The 23,790-nt window shown below is 38.8% G+C and overlaps 2 protein-coding genes across 15 annotated transcripts in view; both read left to right on the top strand.

Moving 5' to 3' along the window:
- Window positions 1-6,555, top strand: part of spo11 (SPO11 initiator of meiotic double stranded breaks) — a 47,429-nt gene extending 40,874 nt beyond the window's left edge. For 4 of the 5 annotated variants that reach the window (XM_053686218.1, XM_017487869.3, XM_047160248.2 and 1 more), the window contains one exon: window positions 6,384-6,555. In XM_053686218.1, coding sequence (XP_053542193.1) covers window positions 6,384-6,503 — 120 coding nt within the window. In that variant the 3' untranslated portion in view covers window positions 6,504-6,555. The remainder of the gene's footprint in view (window positions 1-6,383) is intronic. The other variant, XM_017487871.3, reaches the window with a different exon arrangement.
- A 6,980-nt stretch (window positions 6,556-13,535) lies between these two features.
- LOC108276302 (protein phosphatase 1 regulatory subunit 12A) overlaps window positions 13,536-23,790 on the top strand; it is a 60,448-nt gene continuing 50,193 nt past the window's right edge. For 3 of the 10 annotated variants that reach the window (XR_008397990.1, XM_053686216.1, XM_053686217.1), the window contains exons 1-2: window positions 13,550-13,680; window positions 16,815-16,920. Coding sequence is in view for 9 of the 10 variants with exons in the window: in XM_053686216.1 (XP_053542191.1) it covers window positions 13,625-13,680; window positions 16,815-16,920 (162 nt within the window). In the remaining variant the exon portion in view is untranslated. Of the gene's footprint in view, window positions 13,681-16,519; window positions 16,677-16,814; window positions 16,921-23,790 lie in introns of those variants that run through there. The other 7 variants (XM_047160246.2, XM_047160243.2, XM_017487876.3 and 4 more) reach the window with 7 other exon arrangements.

Below are 23,790 nucleotides of genomic sequence, written 5' to 3'. Positions count from 1 at the left end.
ATAAGTTAAGAAATCTTAATTTAACCCTCTTACCCCGTATGGCCGAAAAACTGGCTTGCCCGTCTTTGATCTATTCCCGTAAGGACGATATACCGGCTTGGTCGTCTATGCCAAATCCCTGTAAGACTGATATAGCGGCTTTACAGTGTAAACGTTATCCCCGTAAGGCCGGTGTATCGGCATTACTCTGCTATGATTCCTAACTTATTTAATTATTATTTTTTAACCCGGAAGGTTGATGACGTCATGACGTCACGACGTGATTATGACATTACGCCGTCATTACGATGAAGCTGATCCGAGCGTGAATATTGGTGTACTAGTAGAGGTGAAATAAAAAAATACCAAAGCGAAAAGCTAATCGTGTTCCAGCTAAAGTTACACCTACAGTGAACACAGGTACATCTAAAACAGTGAAAAAAAAGAAAACATACACAGTTACACAGGCGAGAGCGCGGATTCTAGATAGTGACAGCAGTGAAAGTTCAGGCGATGTTGAAACCGAAACCGAAACTGATAGTGACGCAGTCTCTCCTGATTCAAACCCTGATCCATCTTCATCTTCAGCATCAACCAGTGCGACTGACACTGCAGGGGTCTGGAGTCATAACGGGACCATTTCTGTGCATTCGTGAAAACACTACCTGCTGGTCTGATTATCACCAGAAACTTGACTTTTGGCGCTAAAATGCATTTATTTATTTATTATTTACTTGAATTTATTCAAAGGATTGACCACGCTGATGCTCGTATGGTACTTCTAAATGAGTAGAAGGATTTTAGCGAGCATTTTTCTTAATTTCTCTAGTTAAAAATTGTGCTCTAAGTTTAGTAAAAACACTGAACTGCTTCATTTTCAAACTAATATTACACAAATACATTATTATAAGTTGTTTCAAGGCCTAAAAATGTTAAAATTAAAATGTTGATTTTGGCCCAGGAACTCAGGGTTGGCGTGCTGTTTCTCTGGGGAATATAGGGTTATGGGACATAATACTGTGGGAACTTAGGGGTAAGAGGGTTAATCTTCAGAATTTAGTTAAAGTATTAATGTTAATTTTAGTAATGTGTTTTCTGTTTATGAGACCCGTTACTGTGAAACAACTTGTTTTTATTAGCATTTCTTTCAGAATTGTGGAATTAATACATATTAATTTAAAAGAAGTCATAAAAGGCAGAACTATTGGTAGCAGCCTCTGAATAAATCAGTTATTGTATTGGCTCAGAAATTTAGTATCGGTGCGTCTCTATTATTTAGTGATTTCGTATATATTGACTTTTTATAATTCAAATGCTTTTTAAGCACCACTAGATAGAAAATGGCTATTTTCAAGATTTTCGAATACTTAAAAAAAGCCAAATTCAAGCACTTAAAGGACCTTGTACGAATCCTGGTTTCAGTATTTAGACACAGTGGTTAACATAATGTTAGGTCGCTTACTAGCAAACATGGCTACATTTAGCATTTACGCAGTGTTTATCATAACTAGAGCTGCAACAAAAATCGATAAAAAGCTCAAATCGATAATAATCGATCATGAAAATCATTGTCAGCTAGTCTCATTATCGATTTGTTGGTCTGCGCGCAGCAGATTTACTCATTACGTTACTCCTGTTCCGAAAACATGCATAAGAGAGAAAATAATAAAGTTGTGTTCTAAATGTCGTGCTGTACACTTACACTATGCATTATGTACTCTAGTGCCCCCTCGTGGTCAGTGGTGTAATTGCAGGGGGTCTGTGGGAAAGTTTTACAAATATTTAAACAATTTTTTTTTTTGTTAAATGGATCAAAACATATTGATATGAGATGTTTTAAAATTAACCAGTTTGGTTATTCGCGTGCATTCACAAATATTACGATCGTTCATTGATGGATTTTATTTTAAATTTATTTACAAATGAAATGATAATTTGCAAAAACCTATGAGTGGTAGAAGTTCAAGTGTCGCATTGATGGATAAAATAAACAAAAGATAATTCAGAGAGTCAAATTAAATGTCGCACCAATAATAAAATGTAAAAAATAAAATCTTGAAATGTTTTGATTCAATTTTAAATGTCCAGTGTTAATATTATAAAATATTAATAAAATAAAGTAACATATATAGAAATGGCTGTTAAATATATAGCCTATAATTGTTGTGGAGTGAGGGGGACCTTGTGGATTGTTCGAAATATGCTAGGGGTCCAGAGCTTACAAAAGATTGAAAACAACTGGTCTAGTGTCTGTATTTTAAAAGGGTAATATCGTCTCAAATGGAACACATTAGTTTTTTACTAAGTGGAACTATAAGCTACTTCCTAGTCAGTGGCACATGACATCATACGCACATAATGTGATGCCCCAGATTTAGCAGAGACCCAGAGTCACTGACAATGATTTTCTTCCATTTACTGTTTATGTCAACGTTACCTTTTATTCCCACCATTACCTCAGTCACCATCAGACAGAGGCGTAATCAAGTTACTGAGCTAGAAAGTGTGCAACCTCCAAGTCCTCTAAGGCAGGGGGGGCATTTTATATTAAACACTGTGGAGAAGATCAAAGTTTACAAAGCGGAGTTTGTGTAGCAGGGAAGCATGACAGTGATGCACGAGCACAAACTTATGCTTGTATCCAAAATGCTCCACTGTGTGCAATGGGTTGGGGAAACTGGTGCAAGTTGCTTAAGAGGTTAGTTTAATTTAAGTTTATTGTCATTATATGCAGTATTTGCATGCTTGCAGTGTAACTGTCATTTATTATAAAGGGAGTGATCTATTAGTAACGAGACCTCGTTGCTCCTCACTTGCAGTGGGAGCACAAGCAAGATCTGTAATGTCTAATTAAAACACTATGATCAAAAGTTAAACAATATGTCTAAAAGCAGTGAGTAACAGAAACCATAAGGTGGAGTGAAAGGCAGTTTTTATTATTAATTTAGGACTGTAGTTTAATTCAGTGCTTTTTGTGCCTCTCTCTATATATATATATTAAATGTATAATAAAAGTTTATATTATATATAAGTATTCATGCATTACTTTTTATGGATACAAAAAAAGCACTGAATTAAACTACTATTAATATATATTAATAATATATATTCTGGTGTGTGTACTGTGTTCTTTTAAGTCTTATATAATTGGGAAACAGTTGTGTAAAGTCTTAGTCTGAAGTTTAGTTTTTTACTCAGTCTGTGGATTTTATTTTAAATAAACGATTTTTAAAAATGGTACTGAAAGTCTGCCGTACCCCCCCCCCCCCCCCCCCCTTGCATCCGATTAATCGAAATGGGGCACACTGCCACATCTCCTGAGTTTGGGGTTTCATTCCCGCCACAGGAATGTGTGTGCAGCGTTTCTTACCGTGCTGTGGGGGTTTTCTCTGGGTACTCTGGTTTCCTCCTCCAGTGCCCCATACTGCCTGTTCCAGGTTCCCCGCGATCCAGTAGGATAAGCAGTATAGAAAATGGATGGATGAAAGACTGTAATGTTGTCCGCATGGGGATGTAGGCTATTTTAGAACACTTTCTTTGCGATTTTGAGTTGTCACATAATAAAAGACCAGTGTGTTGGTTAATTCCATGTGCTCTTGTGGTTGGCTAAGCATTCATCTGCTACGTTTACAGTTCAGTAGTATAATATTCTATGTATGTAGTATTAGCCCCGAATAGCATTCCATATTCCACCATACAACAAACTGTTGGTGATGCTCGATTTAATACAACTCCTCTTATCGTGCAAGAAAAATCTACAATGCCCTCCATTAATATTGGCACCCTTGGTAAATATGAGCGAAGAAGGCTGTGAAAAATTGTATTTATTGCTCTTTTGTTAAAATAAATTCACAAAAATACTCTGCTCTCATGGATATCAAACAATTGCAAACACAATACAGGTTTATCCAAAAAAAAATTATCTTTGTTAAATATAGGTGTGCAACAATTATTGGCACCCTTTTAGTCAATACTTTGTTCTACCTCCCTTTGCCAAGGTAACAACTCTGAGTCTTCTCCAATAATGCCTGATGTGGTTGGAGAATACATGGCAAAGGATCGGAAACCATTCCTCCACACAGAATCTTTCCAGATCCTTCAAATTTTGAGGACTCTCCTCTTCAGTTCACCCCACAGGTTTTGTTAAATATGTGTGTGCCACAATTATTGGCACTGTTATGAATCTATAAAAATTAAATTAAAATCAATGGGCGAGTATATTTCCATTGATATTTAAATTTAAAACCTGGGTGTCTAGGAACCGGAAATTGTTCAACCACAAATTCCTGTTTCACAGGAGTATAAATATGAGGTAACACACAGGCTAAATTCCCTTAGTCATTCATAACAATGAGTAAGACCAGCTTCACAAAATAAGAAGTGGCTATAAGAAAATGGCACAAGCATTGAAAATGCCCATTTCCACCATCAGGGCAATAGTTAAGAAGTTCCAGTCAACTGGAAATGTTATTAATCAACCTGGCATTGGACATGTACCTATATTGTCTCAACGTTCTATGAAGAGGATGGTTCGAGTGGCCAAAAAATCTCCAAGGATCATAGCTGGAGAATTGTAGAAGTTAGTTGGGGTGTCTTGGGGTCAGAAAGTCTCCAGAACAAAATCCATAAGTCACCTACATCACCACAAGTTTCTTGGAAGGGTTTTAAGAAAAAAAGCCTCTACTCTCATCCAAAAACAAACTCAAGTGTCTTCAGTTTGCCAGACACTACTGGAACTTCAAATGGGATCGGGTTTTATGGTCAGATGTAAACAAAATAGAGCTTTTTTGCAATAAACACCAGAGGTGGTTTTGGCACAAACAGAGAGGTGGCCATTTGGAAAAGTACCTCAGTTAAATATGGTGGTGGCTTATAAATGTTTTGGGGCTGTTTTTGCTAGTGTCCTGCAGAGGACCTGGATATTTTGTTAGAATACATGACATCATGGACTTAAATATCAACAGATATTAAATGAAAACCTGACTTCCTCTGCCAGAAAAAATGGGCCGTGGTTGGATCTTCCAGTATTACAATGATCCAAACCTTACATCAAAATCAACACAAAAATGGTTTACTGACCACAAAATCAAGGTCCTGCCATGGCCATCCCAGTCCTCTGACTTGAAATCCATAGAAAACCTGTGGGGTGAACTGAAGAGGAGAGTCCACCAGCGTGGACCTCGAAATGTGAAGGATCTGGAGAGATTCTGTATGGAGAAATGGTCTCTGATCCTTGCCATGTATTCTCCAATCTCATCAGGCATTACAGGAGAAGACTCAGAGCTGTTATCTTGGCAAAGGGAGGTAGCACAAAGTATTGACTAAAAGGGTACCAATAATTGTGGCACACATATATTTAACAAAGTTTTGTTTTTTTGAGAAACCTGTATTGTTTAATATCCATGAGAGCAGAGTATTTTTGTGATTTTTTTAACAAAAGGTTAAACAATAAAGATAATTTATCACAGCCTTCTTTGTTCATATTTACCAAGGGTGCCAATATTAGTGGAGGGCACTGTACCTAAACTTCCAAGAACTGAAATGCGCACACACCTCTGTTTTCAGCAAACTTCTGAGCAAGCATTGGTTTAGCACGTTTGGGGACGTGTACTTTACGGTAGTTACATATGAGGTCTGGATACCCATGTGCACAATTTTGGTATTATCTCCTCACTCTGTGCATGTACAGTAAGTAAACTCTGAAACTGGCACATATTTTTCTGATGCCTGTCCTGGAGGGAATAATTGCACTGAGTCTCATCCTGACATGCATAACAAGGTTGGAGGCACTTATGTAGGGAGTTGGGTTACCCATTTGCTTAAGATGATTTTGCTTAATCATATTCTGAACTACAAGTCTACAAAGATCTGTTTCTTCAGTGCCGAAGATTTCTTTGTTTTTTCCCCATGGCAGTGGATGACAAAAGGATGTGTGCACCATTTATAACAGGAAATTGTTAAAGACGGAGCAAATAAAAAAATAAAATATGTCTGGCAAATTATTTGCATTCATTTAAAATATCATATAATTTTGGCACATTTTGGTTATTTAATTTTTTATTTTATTTAATTTTTTTCTAATTTAAATTAGATATAAATACAATTTAAATAAAAATTATATTATTATAAATGTATATTTTAAATCATTGTATGTAGAGGTTATTTTATACGATTAGTTTTTATCATTTTTATGAAAGGCGCCAATCATTCTAGAAGGCAGTATAGAACAACTTTTAACGTGTATAAAAGAATTTGGTGTCTAGTATATGATGCTAAGCTATACATTAATATTTGTACCACATTACTAGGTGAAGATATGAATAGCAGCATTATAATTAGTTGTGCAAACTTAAGCAGTTATTGGTGATGTCATTGTTCATTTGTGTACTGTGTGTGTCTGTAAGATGGAGCTCATGCTGAGATGGAAGCACAAAGCTGAGATCCAGTCCCTTGTCTCTATTGCTCCTCATTTCCTCACTCGGGTGTACCTACACAATAAGTTGTCTTATGGAGGCTGGATATGAGTCCACACTGTTTTCTGCTGCACATTTACCTGCACTGTAATAATTATCTTTCCCAATTTGTTATTGTTATTACATCCTCTTTGATTACTGAAATACAAATAAATGTTTGTGTTTACCAGATTCATTTAGCTCCAAAGGAGGCTAACTTTTTACACACTGTAGTAGCAGGCTTACAGATTTGCAGCAGTACAACCACAGAGCCGTATTCAGAGTTCAGGTACATGTGCATACTGAGTATTTAATACTGAAGTTGCACACATTTTTAACAATCTCTATGAGGACAAAAAAAAATAGGCTGCATACATGCAGCCTACATAATAATAATAATAATAATAATAATAATAATAATAATAATAATAAAAGCGGTAAGCAGCATTTTCTGGGGCCAAGCACCCAGACACAGTGAGCCACACATTCACAGAAGCACGACAGTTGTTGCATAAGCAATCACAGGAAAGCAGAGCCATAGCTATTGGCAAAGGGATTCAAAGAACCTGAACCTGACTTTGGTGCCATTTTTCAAAGTGTTTGGTAGATACCGTAAAACCCTGTATATAAGCACACTGATTTTTACTGTGACTGTCTTGAACATGTCATACAAGCATGGCTGAATTCGCTGATGAAAGCTTAAAATCAAAAAGTAGCTTATCTCTTGTCATGACAGATAATTTTTAAAAAAGTAATGCTGGTATTTTATTTGATTTCATATCAGATAAGAAAGCACAAGCAACTTAAAATAGGGAAAACCCCACTGGCATGCTGCATGAAGTGTGGCAAAGAAAAGACCTTGGAGATGTGTTGTGATTAGCCATGATTAAGTCTCATTTGATCCTGGCTTGTTTGGTCTGTCTGAATATCCTGTATGTTTTCTTTGAATTGTAAGACCTGAATTATATACCACATTTAAACCACTATAAAACAAAAGTATATGTACTAATCTGTTTGTACTAATCTCTCTCTCTCTCTCTCTCGCTCTCTCTCTCTCTCTCCCTCCCTCTCTCTCTCTCTCTCTCTCTCTCTCTCTCTCTCTGCACATGTGTGGTGGAAGAGTAAGTGTGCCATATAGAGCACTTGAGAGCATTTTGGCTCTCAAGAATTGCATTTTGATTCTGAAAGATCAGAATTTTTTTGTTATTATTTTAGACACATTATATTTGTCAATACCCTTGACTTAGATGAAAAATCAGATCACATTTTATGACAAATTTATTCAGAAAACCATGAAATTCCAAAAGGTTCACATACTTTGTCTTGCCACTGTATATACATATGTATGTATGTGTGTGTGTGTGTGTGTGTGTGTATATATATATATATATATATATATATATATATATATATATATATATATATATATATATATATATATGTGTGTGTGTGTGTGTGTGTGAAACATATTATCTGTGAAACATATATATACATGTATACACACACACACACACTCAGGTGCATCTCAAAAGTGTATATATTGTGGAAAAGTTATTTTTTTTCCCCATAATTTCATTCAAAAAGTGGAACTTTCATATATTCTAGATTCATCACACATAAAGTGAAATATTTCAAGCCATTTTTGTTTTAATCTTGATGATTACGGCTTACAGCTCATGGAAATCAAAAATACAGTATCTCAAAATATTACAATAAAGAATTTATAATACAGAAATGTTGACCTGAGAAGAGCTCTAATCAGCTAATTAACTCAAAACACCTGCAAAGGTTTCCTGAGCCTTTAATCTCTGTCTGGTTCAGTACACACGACCACAATCATGGGGAAGATTAAAGTAAATTTTGCATTTCATTTGGAAATCAAAAAAACTAACGATATTAAATTTTTTTGAGATGCAATGGTATATATAAAATATGAGCCTACATCATATTTCACACATAAATACAATCCATTCTACAAATCTTTGAGCAAATACCAACATATACAAATGCATATCCCTCTGTTATGTTTGTAAGAAACGTGAAAAAAAATTCTTGGCCTGATTTCTCACAAATGTGTTGGTGCAGATTTTCTCACAAATGCAGTAGAGCAACTTCCTCTTCCAAACCAACAGATGGTGCTATCAGGCAATTCACACTAGTCTCCTGAGAGAAGCATTACAGCACACATTACATTACACATGATTTTATGGAGATGCCAGTGATCCTGACCCTTTCTGCTCGCCGGACCTGCCTGATCCATCCTGATGCCCTACCTCTGGATGGCGCTCTCGTGAACTGGAGCGTACAGCCTGGAGAATGCTTAGGATGGTACCACTTGAAGTACCATGCGAATGGTTTTGGGCCTCAATTCCACATAAACATTCTCACTGTCGTTGCTGGGACTACGGTTGCAACTATGGCCTTGGGACTGCAATTACCACATGCAGTTTTGCACTCAGGTCTCCTTTGGTGAATAGTGGACAAGTATTTCTCCACCTTAACAGAAGATAAAAATAATCCTACATTCTTATTTAATATTGAAGCTAAATTAACTAGGAATAAGACCATGACAGAAATATGCAGTGTTTATGTGGCAGCTATGAAAATTAATTTTTTGAATGGCAAAATTTTAAATATCAGGCAAAAAATTCAGACTATAAATTTTAAAACAAGACAGTTTGATAACTAACCCTGTAGGTAATAATATAACCATATCAGATCTGTGATTAGAATGTTTTGCTCCCCTTCAAGAGACTATTTTCACAAATTTCTTCATCAAAATCAACCTGTATACTAGATCCCTTATCTACATGTTTCTTCAAACAGATAATTCCAGAAACAATCAAACCTCTTCTAAAATAATCGATTCTTTCTTTAGCACTGACTATGTTCCTAAATCTTTTAAACTAACAGTTATCAAACACTTGATTAAAAAATCCTAAACATGACCCTTGTCAGGTGTCCAACTATAGGCCAATGTCAAATCTCCCATTTACCTCCTAGATCTTAGCAGTTATGCTCATACCTACATAGGAATAACATTCATGAAATGTATCAGTCAGGATTCAGGCCTCATCATAGCACAGAGACAAAAGTGGTAAATGGCCTAACACTAGCCTCTGATCAGGGTTGTGTCTCCTTGCTTGTGTTGCTTGACCTTAGTACAGCTTTTGATACGAATTTGTTGTGTTTAAATGCAATGCTATTACTATGTCTAAACGCTAGGACTAGATGGGGAGAAGCATATGTGTGAGAGAAATAAGGACATGTGCATGAGTGACAGAAATTAGGAAGTGTGTATGTATAGAGAGAAGCAGGTTGTTATTGGATTAAACAGTTGTCAACTCCAAGGGATTCTTGATTCATCCTGCCTTTTATTGCACATTAAGCTCAGCCTACACTATAACAAACAAGTAAGGTTTTCTACATTTATCTTACATGCTCCATTCCCAGACTTGTTTCTGCCTTGCCCGGGTGAGCCTAACTTTCCATTTGCAATGTGGATCAGGATGTTTGCAACTACCTCCTTGTCATGGGAGCTACAGGTGATGCTTGGCCAGAGGGGAGAAAAAGAGCTTTACTGCTTCATTGTTAGGAATGGAAGGGCAAAGTATTTTTTATACTTTACCAGAGACACTTTAGATACCGAAACTCTGCCATTACTGCCTTAAGCACACATTTCACGCCTGCCATTAATGTTCTGGTAGAATATAATTTCCGTAAACGAGCATAAGGCACTCACTAGTCTATAGTGACTACAGTGCTGCACTGAGATAGTTAGCGGCAACTTGTGATTTCCCAAATACTGAGGGCATGATCCGAGATCAATTCATTGAGCACTTGTTTGACCCCTGGATTCACGAGAGACTCCTAAGACCTAATTTTACATTACCAGAAGCTATTGCAACTGTGACCCAAGTGGAGTCTGCGTCAGAACATGTAAAGGCCATGGGAGAGCGAGGCATTCCAGTGCAAGCCGTCCCAATTCAACAAAAGGCTTATCGGCATAGACAACTTCAAAGCCTCACATACAGGCTTAGCAGGCATGCTCATGTCTTCGCTGTGGCTCCAGGGGACACTTAGCCAATGCAAAGGAGTGTCCTACAATAAAAATAATATGTAAGAACTGTAAAAAGAAAGGACACTTTGCACGTGTTTGCCTTTCGACTCCAACACATACAGTTGGAAAAATTTAGTCACCCGAGTATACCTTACTGTTAGTCCAAGGGTCTAGTACACTAAGCAAAATCCAATGTGCTGTGGGCATCCAAACAGACCTTTTGGAACTAATAAGTTTACCTCTTTAAGTTTTCCTATTTGTTCTTTTGTTAACTCTTCCACTACTGCACAAAACTGTTTTCAACTAGGTATGGACAGATAAAGCCCTTCACCATTTTCTCATTCCTATGTCTTCCGAATACCATATGTGGAGTTGTAACTCTCTTAGGGGCCATTTACACAACAATGTTTTCAACTAAAATGGAAAACATTTTATCTGTTTTGGCAGTTCGTTTACATGACAACGGCGTTTTGGGGCCTGAAAATGCAAACTTTTGAAAACGGTTTCAAAGTGCAAGTTTTTGAAAACAATGCCACTATCGCCTTTGTGTGAACATCCAAAAACGAGAATTTGTGAAAACGACATGACGTCATGTGTATGCGTATTACATGTTCAGTCTATAGGCATGTGCGCAAGTACTTCAAGAAAACGCACAAGACATTCAAAACTACAATGGCGGACTACAGGACTGTATTTGTGCTGCTCAAGATTTTGAGTTTATTGACACTTATCCAGCGAAGTGCAGATTTACTGCATCACTACTACGACCAGCGAAGACACATTTGTTACATACGCTAAATTATTAACCCACATCTATCCCGATGAAGGGTATTCAAAAGCTTATAATTATCTTTGTAATTGTCGATTTTGTTCCATTTTGGTATAATGTTGGTCAATTATTAGTACTTAAAGATGCACTATTTAGATTTTTTTCAGTATTTAAAAATGAACAAGCTCTGTTAACAGAATTCTGACCTGAAGCACAAGAAAAGCTAACCGGGACGATTTGCAGCGTGAAAAACGGTTCGTTTAACGCCCCAATGGCTGTCAATGGAAGTGCTCACTCCTAGGCGTAAAACACATGGCATCAAAGCATCAAATTTTTTTTACGTCGAATAAGCGCCATCTACTGTCAGGGAGTGACTTTGCATTTTCACACCCTATTGAGATTCTAAGTAACCGGAGACAGAAATTTTGTACTCCACGTAGATCATAAATCATTAAAATCTTTTGAGAAATGTAAATGTTATTGTGCTTTTTATCCAGAAAAACCACAGCTCCCCCATTTACTTGTACTTGTTTATAGGGCAGTCTTGCCCAAATAAATATGGTGGACACGTTGACGTAAATGCTTATGTGCACAGGCATAGTGTTTCTTTACAAAGTGACATACATACAGCGTCTTTAGTCATTTCGCAGATTTGTGTGAACAGGGATCATTTTGACAACAATGTAATCTGTACGCAAAACTTTTCAGAAACGTGAAGGAAAAACTTTTCCATTTTTAGTATATCGTTGTCGTGTAAACGTACCCTATGCTCCCTGTTTTATGCAAATATGCCCTTCTGCCTAGCCAATCAAAAGTTAACCTACTATCTCTGTTGTGTGTCAAGCATGATACATATACTCTGTTTTTCTTTGAATAAAGGGAAATCTTGCCATTTGAATTTTGTGTGTCTTTGTGTCATTTGACAACTCTCCCAAGCGCTTGATACGGGAAGTTTGTAGTGGCGAGAGGGCACCTTCTTTTATCGCTTTCTCTTTTCTTAAAAATCTCAATCCGAAGGTCACATTCCTATCATTTTTCTGGGGGCTTGTCCTTGATTATGTTTTGTCACAGTGTTTTGTGTTTTGTCTTATGTTTTTCTCTCATGTTTTCCCTCATGTTTTTCCATATTAGCCTTGGGTATGTCTAAAAACCAACTGTATCCAACTTATGTTTAGACTAAGGAACAATGTAGATCCTAGTCTGTCTTTACACGCATGATAAACCATCTCTTTGACTATACCCTGCCTCCTGGTCTCCTGATTCTTCAAGCATCTTACTTCTGGTAAAGCTGCAGCATTTTGATCATCCAGAAAAGATTTACATCAGTTCCTGGTGTTGTCGGCAGGATAGGAAGTACCCCATCTGATAACCTAGATGACAGACATCATCACCTATCTGACCTGATCTGATCATCCTGTCCCTGATGGTCTCGAGACAAGCATTTTGTAATCATGGGTGAGTGAGTGGGTCATTTTATCCAAAGAACTAGCTGAATGTTTGATGAATTAGTTTAGTGAAGCTAGCTAAAATAAGTGAGTTCGACTTAAAAGAAGTTTAGTCGAAGTTTCTCGATCAAATGTGTTGTGTTATTTTGGTAATGACAGTGAGTGTTCAGGATCCAAATGGTCTTCCTCACCAGTTGCTTTCTTGCCTTATGCTGATAACACTAATTTTGAGAAAAAGCTATGGCAAATGCTAGATAAAGTACCCCTAACCCTACTAACCCTAACCCTACAACATTAGCTAATACACAATAAACTGAACTTATGCGCCATTCTAATTCTTTTCGCAACATTTGGTACAATTTGGTAGACTTGTAATCTGTGCTGTTTGTCTTTTCACTCATGAACATCCAGACACTGGACAGCCTCTTGGGGAAGACCAGTTTGAGTCATTCGTGCAGTCATCAAAGAAGTAAGCTGTAATTCACAATCAAAAGATTCACAATAAGTAAACAAATTCACAAATAAATAGAATAAGATCCACAAATATTTGTTAGTAGTTTCACAAAAATGAATTAAATTCACAAATAAATAAAATGAGACTTGCAAAATTTTTTTTTACAAATACGTTTTATGTCACAAACACATCCCTGCCTGGCATTCATTTGTGGATCACGCCCTATGCATTCATGGATTGCTGCACACATTTCTGGATTTTGAAACATTTCTAGTGTAAACAATGCACACAAATCCACAAATAGGTGGACATATCTGGTTTGCCACTGCAAGGACAATAAACTATCCTTCCTGTCTTCCTGTAGCACTGTCTTAGGTGTCTTACATTACAGACATTGCAGTTGATTGCTCTGGCTACATCTGAAGTCCTCATGCGTCCCTGCAGCAGGCTGGGCCGGATTATCCAATGGGCATTATGGGCACGGACCCAGGGGCCTATGCGCACTTGGGGCCCAAGCAATTGTAAGAAAATTATTATTTTTCTCTTTTCTTTTTTTCACATTGCTGAAAACAGAGGGCAATGTCTGGTTGTGCCACACAATATTATAAAAAAAATGCATGCAACTTAACGTCTACAGTGGCATAGGCCGTAGGGTGTGTGGCACCTGAAAGTAGCGTTCGACCTGAGTTCGAATCCGCCTTTTGCCGGACTTGCTCTTCTTCCTTTTCCCATCACATATCAGATTGGAAAGGCATTTATTTTCAATAAAAATGAAGAAAATATTTGAAAAGTGGAAATAAAGTGCCTAATGACTGTTTAGTAATAAAGTGTTTATTGGTTAGGGCTAGGTATATAGGGAGGGCTTTATTGTCCCAATAAGGTGACATCCATTTAATGATTTTATTAAATATAGTTATTTACACTCTGTCATTACTGCATCCTGTTAATGTACAATAATACTGAGGTGCAAATAGTATCTGCTACTATTTATAAATATAAATAGCATCTAACAACTATTTGCACTTATTGCAAAGAACTGCTACGTTTATATAGTGTAAAAAGAATATATCACTATTTATTTTCACTCAGTGTAAATAGCATCTATAGCTATTTGCATCTAGTGCAAATAGCCGCTGCCTTCAGATAATGATACCACGTATAACCAATAAAAAGCACGCTGATATTTAAAAAATCTAAACAGAATGATATAATTCGTCAAGTGCAAGTGTGGAAAGCCCACACTATCTTCAAATAACCCAATGCTGAATCGGATTGTGGGTGTAGTCGTCATAGTTCAAAATGAGTGAGAGAAGTGGTTCTTGTAAATGCAAACAAAAAAGGGAAAAAGATGAGAGGGAGGTGTCTTTATTAAGACATGTGCCATCTGTTCAAACATTCTTCAAACGGAGCCAGGAGGAAAATCGGGGTAAAGAATTTGTGGTAGATGATGAGCAAGCTAACCAGGGACTGGAGGAGGCAAGTGTTAGCAGTGCAGTAGTGCTTTTTACATCTTATATAGGATTTATACTGTATATAACACATTGTGCCCAGGGGCCTCTGAATTCTTAATCCTTAACTACTAAGGTTCGTAAGTCTTTTAGAACGATTTTTTAGAGAATGTCAGTAACCCGTGAATTGGACAACATTGGTCACGCTGTGTTTTGGCATGCAGCGTATGAGGACAATACTTTCTTGGCAATGCCATCTTTTTCAGATACACCGTCTTTTCATCTCACCACACTCAGTTTACTGCAAAATCAGAACTCAGGTTTTGCCGTGGATTTGGTAGCGATGCAGGAAATACTAGCGAAAACACATAAAACCCTTAAAATAAAGTATTGACCCATAACGTTGCTTGTTTTCTTTTAGATATTGTTACAATGATGCTGTTAGATGGTTTGAACCACTCTCCTGTCGGAATTTCTCCATGTTGGAGAGCCTTTATAATGTGCAAGTTCTGTGCAATAAGTTCCCACCCTGATTGTAAAATGTGATTGTAAAATTACAAAATGTGATTGGTTCAAGCGAGAATGTGCTACGATTGGTCAGTGCAATGTAGCCATTATCTGATTGGCTTGAGTAGACGGTGGGTAGAGTCCACCTATTTGTTGATTTGTATGCACTCGTGATGCTGCAAATGTTTCAAAACCCACAAATGCGTGCAGCAATCCACAAATGCACAGGACACGACCCACAAATGCACAGGACATGATCCACAAATGAATGCCAGGCATGGATGTGTTTGTAACATAAAAAATATTTGTAAAAAAAATTTATTTGCAAATCTCATTTTATTTATTTGTGAATTTAAGTCATTATTGTGAAACTCCTAACATATATTTGTGGATTTTATTTGATCTATTTGTGAATTTGTTTAATTTTTGTGAATCTCACTATATTTATTTGTGGATCATAATATATTAATATGGAATTATGAAACAATTCTAAACCCATAAAATCAGGATTAGCTGATGTCTAAAGAACAACGGTGAATTCATTAGGTTTCCCACCTCCCTATGTTTGTTTCTGTCAGACTGATGGTAACAATATGATTTTCACTCAAAAGGTTTGACATGATTAAACCAGAAATACACCAGTGTGAAAACATTTTAGGGCATATCGCAGACTGGTAATTTGATTTGCTGATGGGAGTTTTCTATATGGAATGTAATAATATGCAGAACAGTGAACCTGTACATAAACCCAAAATCCCACTTACAGGACCTGAACTTAAGACCGAAATCCACAAAGTTCAAATATCCCAAGACCCATCTATAGTATACCAGTCTTGCTTATGCAGGTCACTACAAAAGTAAGGCAATAATGGCCTTTAAAATATGCTGCATGGCTAACAATCAATTTGAATTATTATCCAGTAATGTGTAACTGTCATTGATTACTTGTATTTTCCCCCCTGCATTAATAAACTACAAATTATACAGTCAGTCAACACAGAACATTTTAAAATAGCTTCATTAATTTAAATTTGGGTGTTCTAAAAATATTTCTCAGAATCTATAGCAAAATCTACAGTTTGCATTATCTATAATCTTTTGTTCTATCTAATGTGTATAATGGTACAGTAAAAATTCCTAGCCTAAAACGTTTGCATAAAAATAAAGCAAAGTGGCAGAATTCCAGATAGAGAAGAGAACTGATTGCATAACATGTTTAGAGAGATACCAAAAGAGGACAGGTTGGTAGTTTGTTTAGTTTTTGGTCTTGATATTACTGTGTGTTGCAAGAGTAAAGGATAGAGCCTTCTCATTTGTGAACAAATTCCTGTCCTTTTTTAGAGATGTGTGTGTGCATGAGAGCGAGACAGAGAGAGAGAGAGAGAGAGAGAGAGAGAGAGAGAGAGAGAGAGAGAGAGAGAGAGAGAGAGCATGAGCGAGCGAGAGCACAAGAAACAGAAGAAATTATGGGAGTGAAGATAATGCTCATTGCTCACTGATGAGAAGGAGCACTAAATGCTGGGCAGTTCAGGCACAGGCAAGACAGAGGCAATAATTCCACTGTACTGCTATCTACAGTTCTTTCATATGTTTCTGTCTGGCACTCAGTTGTTGACTGAACCGTGTTTTTTAGCTGTTATAGCCATTTTGGCAACTGTGATGTCTATGTGAACCACTGATTATCCTTGTCATCATTTTAGAGAGATGTCATCCTACTTGCGCAACAAGGACCTGTCACCTCGCACCAGGAAATCTGTTTTGGAGTTGCCATCCTCATCCCCATCCTCTGGCAGCAAAAGCTTCAGAGTAAGAATGAGTTATGCATGTTTATATATTTTTCAGCCTTTACCAGAAATGTAGAAATAATGAGGTATGTGTACTGTGTTAATATAAAGGGTCATAATATGTTTAGTAATATGATTATATTATTTAAATAGAGTATAACCTACCAACAATTGCAGCTGCTCTTGAGAAATTAGAGTTTGGGACAAGTTTGTTTCATATAGAAGTAATAGAAATTTTTATGCAGAAAAATAAACAAATAAAGCAAAAAACAAATAAAGCCCTGTCATTGACAGGGACTACGTTTGATCTGAATATGCTAATGCATTACGGAGATATAGCCTCATGTCCATTTTGTCCTGAACACCATCAAAAAGCTTTTGATACCTTTTTTTCCAAAATTATCAAAAAAGCTTTTGATAACTCTTGCCAGCCTGGTCTGAAGAAGATCTCATTCAATTTTCATGTAAATCTGACAAATTGTCTAGGAGGCGTTCGAAAAAGTACATTTTCAAAATATTTCAAAATGGTGGACTGGACATTTGGCCGACCATGGCATATTTAGCATCATTGTTCTCAAGATGAGCCAAGGAATCTAGCAAGATCTGTCTCATTACAATAGGCAAAAGTAATCAAAAGCTATTAGGAATTTAAAAATTTGCATTATAATCTTTTTTGAAGCTGTGCAGATACCCTCACATCATATAACATATACTGAGTTTGGTGTGAAAACACTAAAGCATTATTGAGATAAAGCCTCATGTCCATTTCAGCGTGCTTGCTGTTTAATTATTTTGCGGCTTATTAGAAAATGGTCTGAAGATGATCACTTTCAAATTTGGTGAAGGTCTGATAAACCATCTAGGCTGAGTTCAAAAAAGTACATTTTTCAGAAAAATTATCTGATTTGATGTTCATGAAAATTGAAAGAACGGTCTAGGAGGTGTTAAAAAAAAGTATGTTTTCAAAGCATTTCAAAATGGAATACAGAATTGGTATCATTGTGCTCAGCAGGACCCAAGGACTCTATCACAACAGTGATAAGTAATCAAAAGTTATTAGCATTTTTTGATATTGCATTATAATTTTTGACCAGAAAGTGGCGCTTTTTTGTACCTTGATGGCATGTTGCTGATGACACTTACCGATTTTTGTAAAGATTCACCAAGGTGTTCATAAAATACTGCATTTTACATCTAATTTAAAGTGACCGACAAACAAAATGGCCAACCTAAGAAAATGTCATATCGTTCGACAATACAGTACATCCGGAAAGTATTCACAGCGCTTCACTTTTTCCACATTTTGTTATGTTACAGCCTTATTTCAAAATGGATTAAATTCATTATTTTCCTCAAAATTCTACAAACAATACCCCACAATGACAAAATGAAAGAAGTTTATTTGAAATCTTTGCAAATTTATTAAAAATAAAAAACAAAAAAAGCACATGTACATAAGTATTCACAGCCTTTGCCAAGACACTCAAAATTGAGCTCAGGTGCATCCTGTTTCCACTGATCAGCCTTGAGATGTTTCTACAACTTGATTGGCGTCAACCTGTGGTAAATTCAGTTGACTGGACATGATTTGGAAAGGCGCACACCTGTCTGTATAAGGTCCCACAGTTAACAATGCATGTCAGAGCACAAACCAAGCCATGAAGTCCAAGCAATTGTCTGTAGACCTCCGAGACAGGATTGTATCGAGGCACAGATCTGGGGAAGGGTACAGAAACATTTCTGCAGCATTGAAGGTCCCAATGAGCACAGGGGCCTCCATCGTCCGTAAATGGAAGAGGTTTGGAACCACCAGGACTCTTCCTAGAGCTGGCCAAACTGACCGACCGGGGGAGAAGGGCCGTAGGCAGGGAGGTGACCAAAAACCCGATGGTCACTCTGGCAGCGCTCCCGTGTGTCTCTGTGGAGAGAGGAGAACCTTCCAGAAGAACAACCATCTCTGCAGCACTCCACCAATTAGGCCTGTATGGTAGAATGTCCAGTCCTCAGTAAAAGGCACATGACAGCCCGCCTGGAGTTTGCCAAAAGGCACCTGAAGGACTCTCAGACCATGATTTAACAAAGACTGAACTCTTTGGCCTGAATGGCAAGCATTATGTCTGGAGGAAACCAGGCCCCAGTCATCACCTGGCCAATACCATCCCTTCAGTGAAGCATGGTGGTGGCAGCATCATGCTGTGGGGATGTTTTTGCGCGGCAGGAACTGGGAGACTAGTCAGGATCGAGGCAAAGATGAATGCAGCAATGTACAGAGACATCATTGATGAAAACCTGCTCCAGAGCGCTCTGGACCTCAGACTGCAGCGAAGATTTGTCTTCCAACAGGACAACAACCCTAAGCACACAGCCAAAATAACAAAGTTTTGGCTACAGGACAACTCTGTGAATGTCCTTGAGTGGCCCAGCCAAAGCCCCCCCCCCCCCCCCCCCCCCAAGGCACTCCTCCCGGAGTGCCATGAGTCATCCCACTGAATGTCCCAAGCAGAGCCAGGAAACTGCACAGTGTTCTTGGCGGCGTAGGGAAGCGGAGCGATGACCCTGGCTGAACAGGGAGGCTGAGTGACGTCCTCGGCTGAACAGGGAGGCTGAGCGACGTCCTCGGCTGAACAGGGAGGCTGAGCGACGACCTTGGCGGAGCATGAGGGCAGAGCGACGTCCTCGACAGAGCATGAAAGTGGGGCGACGTACTCGTTGGAGCATGAAAGCAGAGCGACGTCCTCGGCGGAGCAGGGAAATAGAGCACTGTACTCAGCAGAGCAGGGAAGCAGGGCGACGTCCTCGTCAGAGCATGAAGGCAGAGCGACGTCCTCGGTGGAGCAGGGAAACAGAGCACTGTACTCAGCAGAGCAGGGAAGCAGGGCGACGTCCTCATCGGAGCATGAAGGCAGAGCGACGTCCTCGTCGGAGCATGAAGGCAGAGCGACGTCCTTGGCGGAGCAGGGAAACAGAGCACTGTACTCGGCAGAGCAGGGAAGCAGGGCGACGTCCTCATCGGAGCATGAAGGCAGAGCGACGTCCTCGTAGGAGCATGAAGGCAGAGCGAAGTCCCCTGTAAGGCCAGGGAGAGGAGCGTGGGTCTCCGTGCGGCCAGGGAGAGGAGCGTGGGTCTCCGTGCGGCCAGGGAGAGGAGCGTGGGTCTCCTCGAAGCAGAAGGGGGGAACGATATTTGCCATGGAGCAGGAAGGTTGTGCGACGACCTCAGCTGAACAAGGAGGCTGAGTGACAACCTCAGCTGAACAGGGAGGCTGAGCGACGACCTCAGCTGAACAGGGAGGCTGAGGCTCTGAGGTCCCCAGGTGAACCTTGGGCATGGGCGGAGCTTGGGTGGCCGTGTCAGTAGACTCGGGCGTGAGCAGAACTTGGGTGGCCGTGTCAGTAGACTGTGGCATGAGCAGAGCTTGGCGGGGCGTGTCAGCAGACTGTGGCGTGAGCAGAGCTTGGTCAACTGGATCAGCAGGCTTGAACGTGAGCTCAGGGACAAGAGGCTTGGCTTGGATGTCACAGCCTGGTGGCTTGGCTTGGACGTCAGAGCCTGGAGGCTTGGCTTGGACGTCAGAGACTGGAGGCTTGGCTTGGACTTGGATTTCAGGGACTTGAGACTTGACTTGGACTTCAGAGCCTGGAGGCTTGACTTGGACCTCAGAGCCTGGAGGCTTGACCTGGATCTCAGGGACTGGAGGCTTGACCTGGATCTCAGGGACTGGAGGCTTGACCTGGATCTCAGGGACTGGGGGCTTGACTTGGATCTCAGGGACTTGGGGCTTGACTTGGATCTCAGGTACTGGAGGCTTGACTTGGATTTCAGAGTTGAGCTCTGCATGAAGTTGCCTGTAGTAGTAGGTAAACGGCAGGGCAGGTTCGCCTGCCAGACTGACCCCCCTGAGAAGTTGTTCTAGCTCGTCCTTCGCCTCCGGACTCCCGAATCGCACCATATAAACAAGCATGCTTTATCATGGTCATGATTTTATGACAAACCTCTCAGAAGTTATAAGCAAAAATATGCTTTTTTCATATCTCATGAACACTAGGTGGTGCTGTTCTGTGCAGGTACCCTCAAGTCATGGTGACTATGACATACACTAAGTTTGGTTTGAATATGTTTTGGAGATATAGCCTCATTTCAGCATGCTCATTGTCAAATTAATTTGTAACAAATTTATTTGATAAAGGTTTGATGAATGAACTTGATTCATTTACTTTTTGTCTGGATGATCTGAAGATGATCTGATTCAAAAAGTCTAGGAGGAGTTTGAAAAAGTAGTTTATCAAAACATTTCAAAATGGTGCACAGGAAGTTCAGCAAACCATGGCATAATTGGTGACATTGTTCTCGGCATTACCCACGGACTCTATAAATACCAGTATCATGACAATAAGCATAAGAAACCAAAAGCTATTATAATTTTTTTCCCAAGTTGGTGTTGACCTGAAACCTTTTGAGTGCTTTCAAGGCATGGTTCCAATGACATATACTGATTTTTGGTATGGCTGAATGGTGTGTGTGTGGTCTGAATACATTAAAGCATTATGGTGATATAGCCACACGTCCATTTTGTTTGTGTTTTATTTGAGAACCATTTGACTAATCAACTTGAATTCCATAAGTTTTTGTTGGAATGGTCTGGAGATGATGTGATTAGATTTTGGTCCAAATTGGACAAATGGGCCAAGGAATTCGAAAAGGAGTTTGAAAAAGTAGTCTTTTCAGAAAATCCAGTTGGCAGAAATTGAAAGCATGGTAGCCATCGACTTCGGACAAGCCAAGGAATCAGAGAGAAAATAATTTTGTTTCTTGTCCTTACGGTTAAAAATTTATTAGCATAAACATGAGTGAAAATTTAGACGTGTTGGTGGTGCTAGAGTGCTTGAGATAGCAACTCTAAATTTGCTATGGTAACATTTCAGACTATCCTCTATCTGTGTGCCAAGTTTAATAACATTCTTATGTACGGTTCTATGGGCTGCCATAGACTCGAAAATAGAAGAAGAAGCAGAATAATAATTACTATATAATTCTGGGTCCCGTTCAAATCGGTATGCTGTACCGAATCTAATGAGAAAACCTGTTCAGAAGTTATAAGCAAAATTATCACATTTTCATATCTCGTGACCATTAGGTCAAAAGTTATTACCAAAAATGTGAGTGCAACTCAAGGTAGAAGAACAGCAACAACACTAATGGATACAATAGGTGCCTAAGCACCTTTGGTGCTTGGCCCCTAATAATAATAATAAGAGTAAGAAGAGCACTAATGAAAACAATAGGTGCAAACAGCAATTATGGGGCCAAGCACTACTGAGGCAAAGTAAGGAGATAAGCAAGCATCAGAGCATGGTCATAATTTTACATAACAATTTTCCGTGCAATAGACAATAGTGTTGCCAAGATATTGCATAAAAATGGTATAGGATGACGCCGAAAAAGTATGTTTTTGTCGTGACTCTAAATGGCAGACAGACAAAATAGCCTACTGTGGAAAAATGTATATCACTGATTTTGGCCCTACAGTTCGATTTGGTCTATCAACACATTATCCATAACTTATTGCTGGCATGTACTGAACAGGATGTAAGTCAAATTGGGTGAAAATTGGGAAAACATTCCAAAAAGCAAAAAAAAAAAATTCCCCATAGCTTGTGAGCTCTAGATGGCACTGTTCCGAAGCTGTGTGGGTACCCTTAAGTCATGATGGCAATGACATTTACTAAGTTTGGTCTGAATACACAAAAGCAGGGGTGTCCAATCTTATCCAGAAAGGGCCGGTGCAGGTGCAGGTTTTCATTCCAACCAAGCAGGAGCCACACCTGAGGCTATTGAAAGCCAAGATCAAATGATTAAACAGGTGGAGTCAGGTGTGGCTCCTGCTTGGTTGGAATGAAAACCTGCACCCACACCGGCCCTTTCCGGATAATATTGGTCACCCCTGCACTAAAGTATTATGGAGATATAGCCTCATGTATATTTCGGCATGCTCACCTTCAAATCTGTTTTCCCGTTATTCGAGAATGGTTTCACGAATCAAGTTGAATTCGATACTTTTTTGTTGCTATTATCTGAGAATGATCTGATTACATTTTTAGTAAAAATCAGACAAACGGTCTTGGAGGAGTTAAAAAAAGTACGTCTTGAAACATTTCCAAATGGTGGACAGCAAGTTCTGCCGACCATGGCAAATTGGTATTATTGATCTCGGCATGACCCAACGAATCTAGCAATATCACATTGAAGACAATAGGTAAAAGTATTTTTTTGGAAATTACATTAGAATTTTTGACCGCTAGGTGGTGCTGTTTCAAAACTGTGCAGGTACCCTCATGTCATGATGCCAATTGCAGGTACTAAGTTTGGTCTGAATACACATTAAGGAGATATAGCCTCACGTCCATTTCAGAATGATCATCATTAAATTCATCCACATTATTTGAGAACTGTTTGATTAATCAAAAAGCTTTTGATAACTCTTTGCCAGTCTGGCCTGAATATGATCTGATTAAATTTTCATGAAAATTGGACAAATTGTCTAGGTGGAGTTTGAAAAAGTAGGTTTTCAGGGGTTCCAGTGACGTCACTGGTATGGGAAAAGCATGAAAGTTAGGCTCCATCGAATTAATGCAATAAATCCTGATTTGCACAATTAATCCAGGTAAAATCTGATTTTTTTCATACTTCCAAAAGTGAAAATTTGAGAGAAAAAAATGATAAAAAAAGGTCACCTAGCCCTGCTAAACATGGTAAGGCTAGTGCGCGTGCTTCCGACCTTTCTGTAGTGATGGAAGAATTGAAATTATTCAGAAAAGAAAACCAAGAGGGACATAAACAAACAAAAATATCACTGGCAAAATTGGAGACCTCAGTTGAGGACCTAAAAAGTCA

This window comes from Ictalurus punctatus, chromosome 15 (assembly GCF_001660625.3).
Source record: "Ictalurus punctatus breed USDA103 chromosome 15, Coco_2.0, whole genome shotgun sequence".
NCBI lineage: Eukaryota > Metazoa > Chordata > Actinopteri > Siluriformes > Ictaluridae > Ictalurus > Ictalurus punctatus.
The sequence above is the reverse complement of the archived record's forward strand: the minus strand, read 5'-3'. Positions and strand labels throughout refer to the sequence as shown.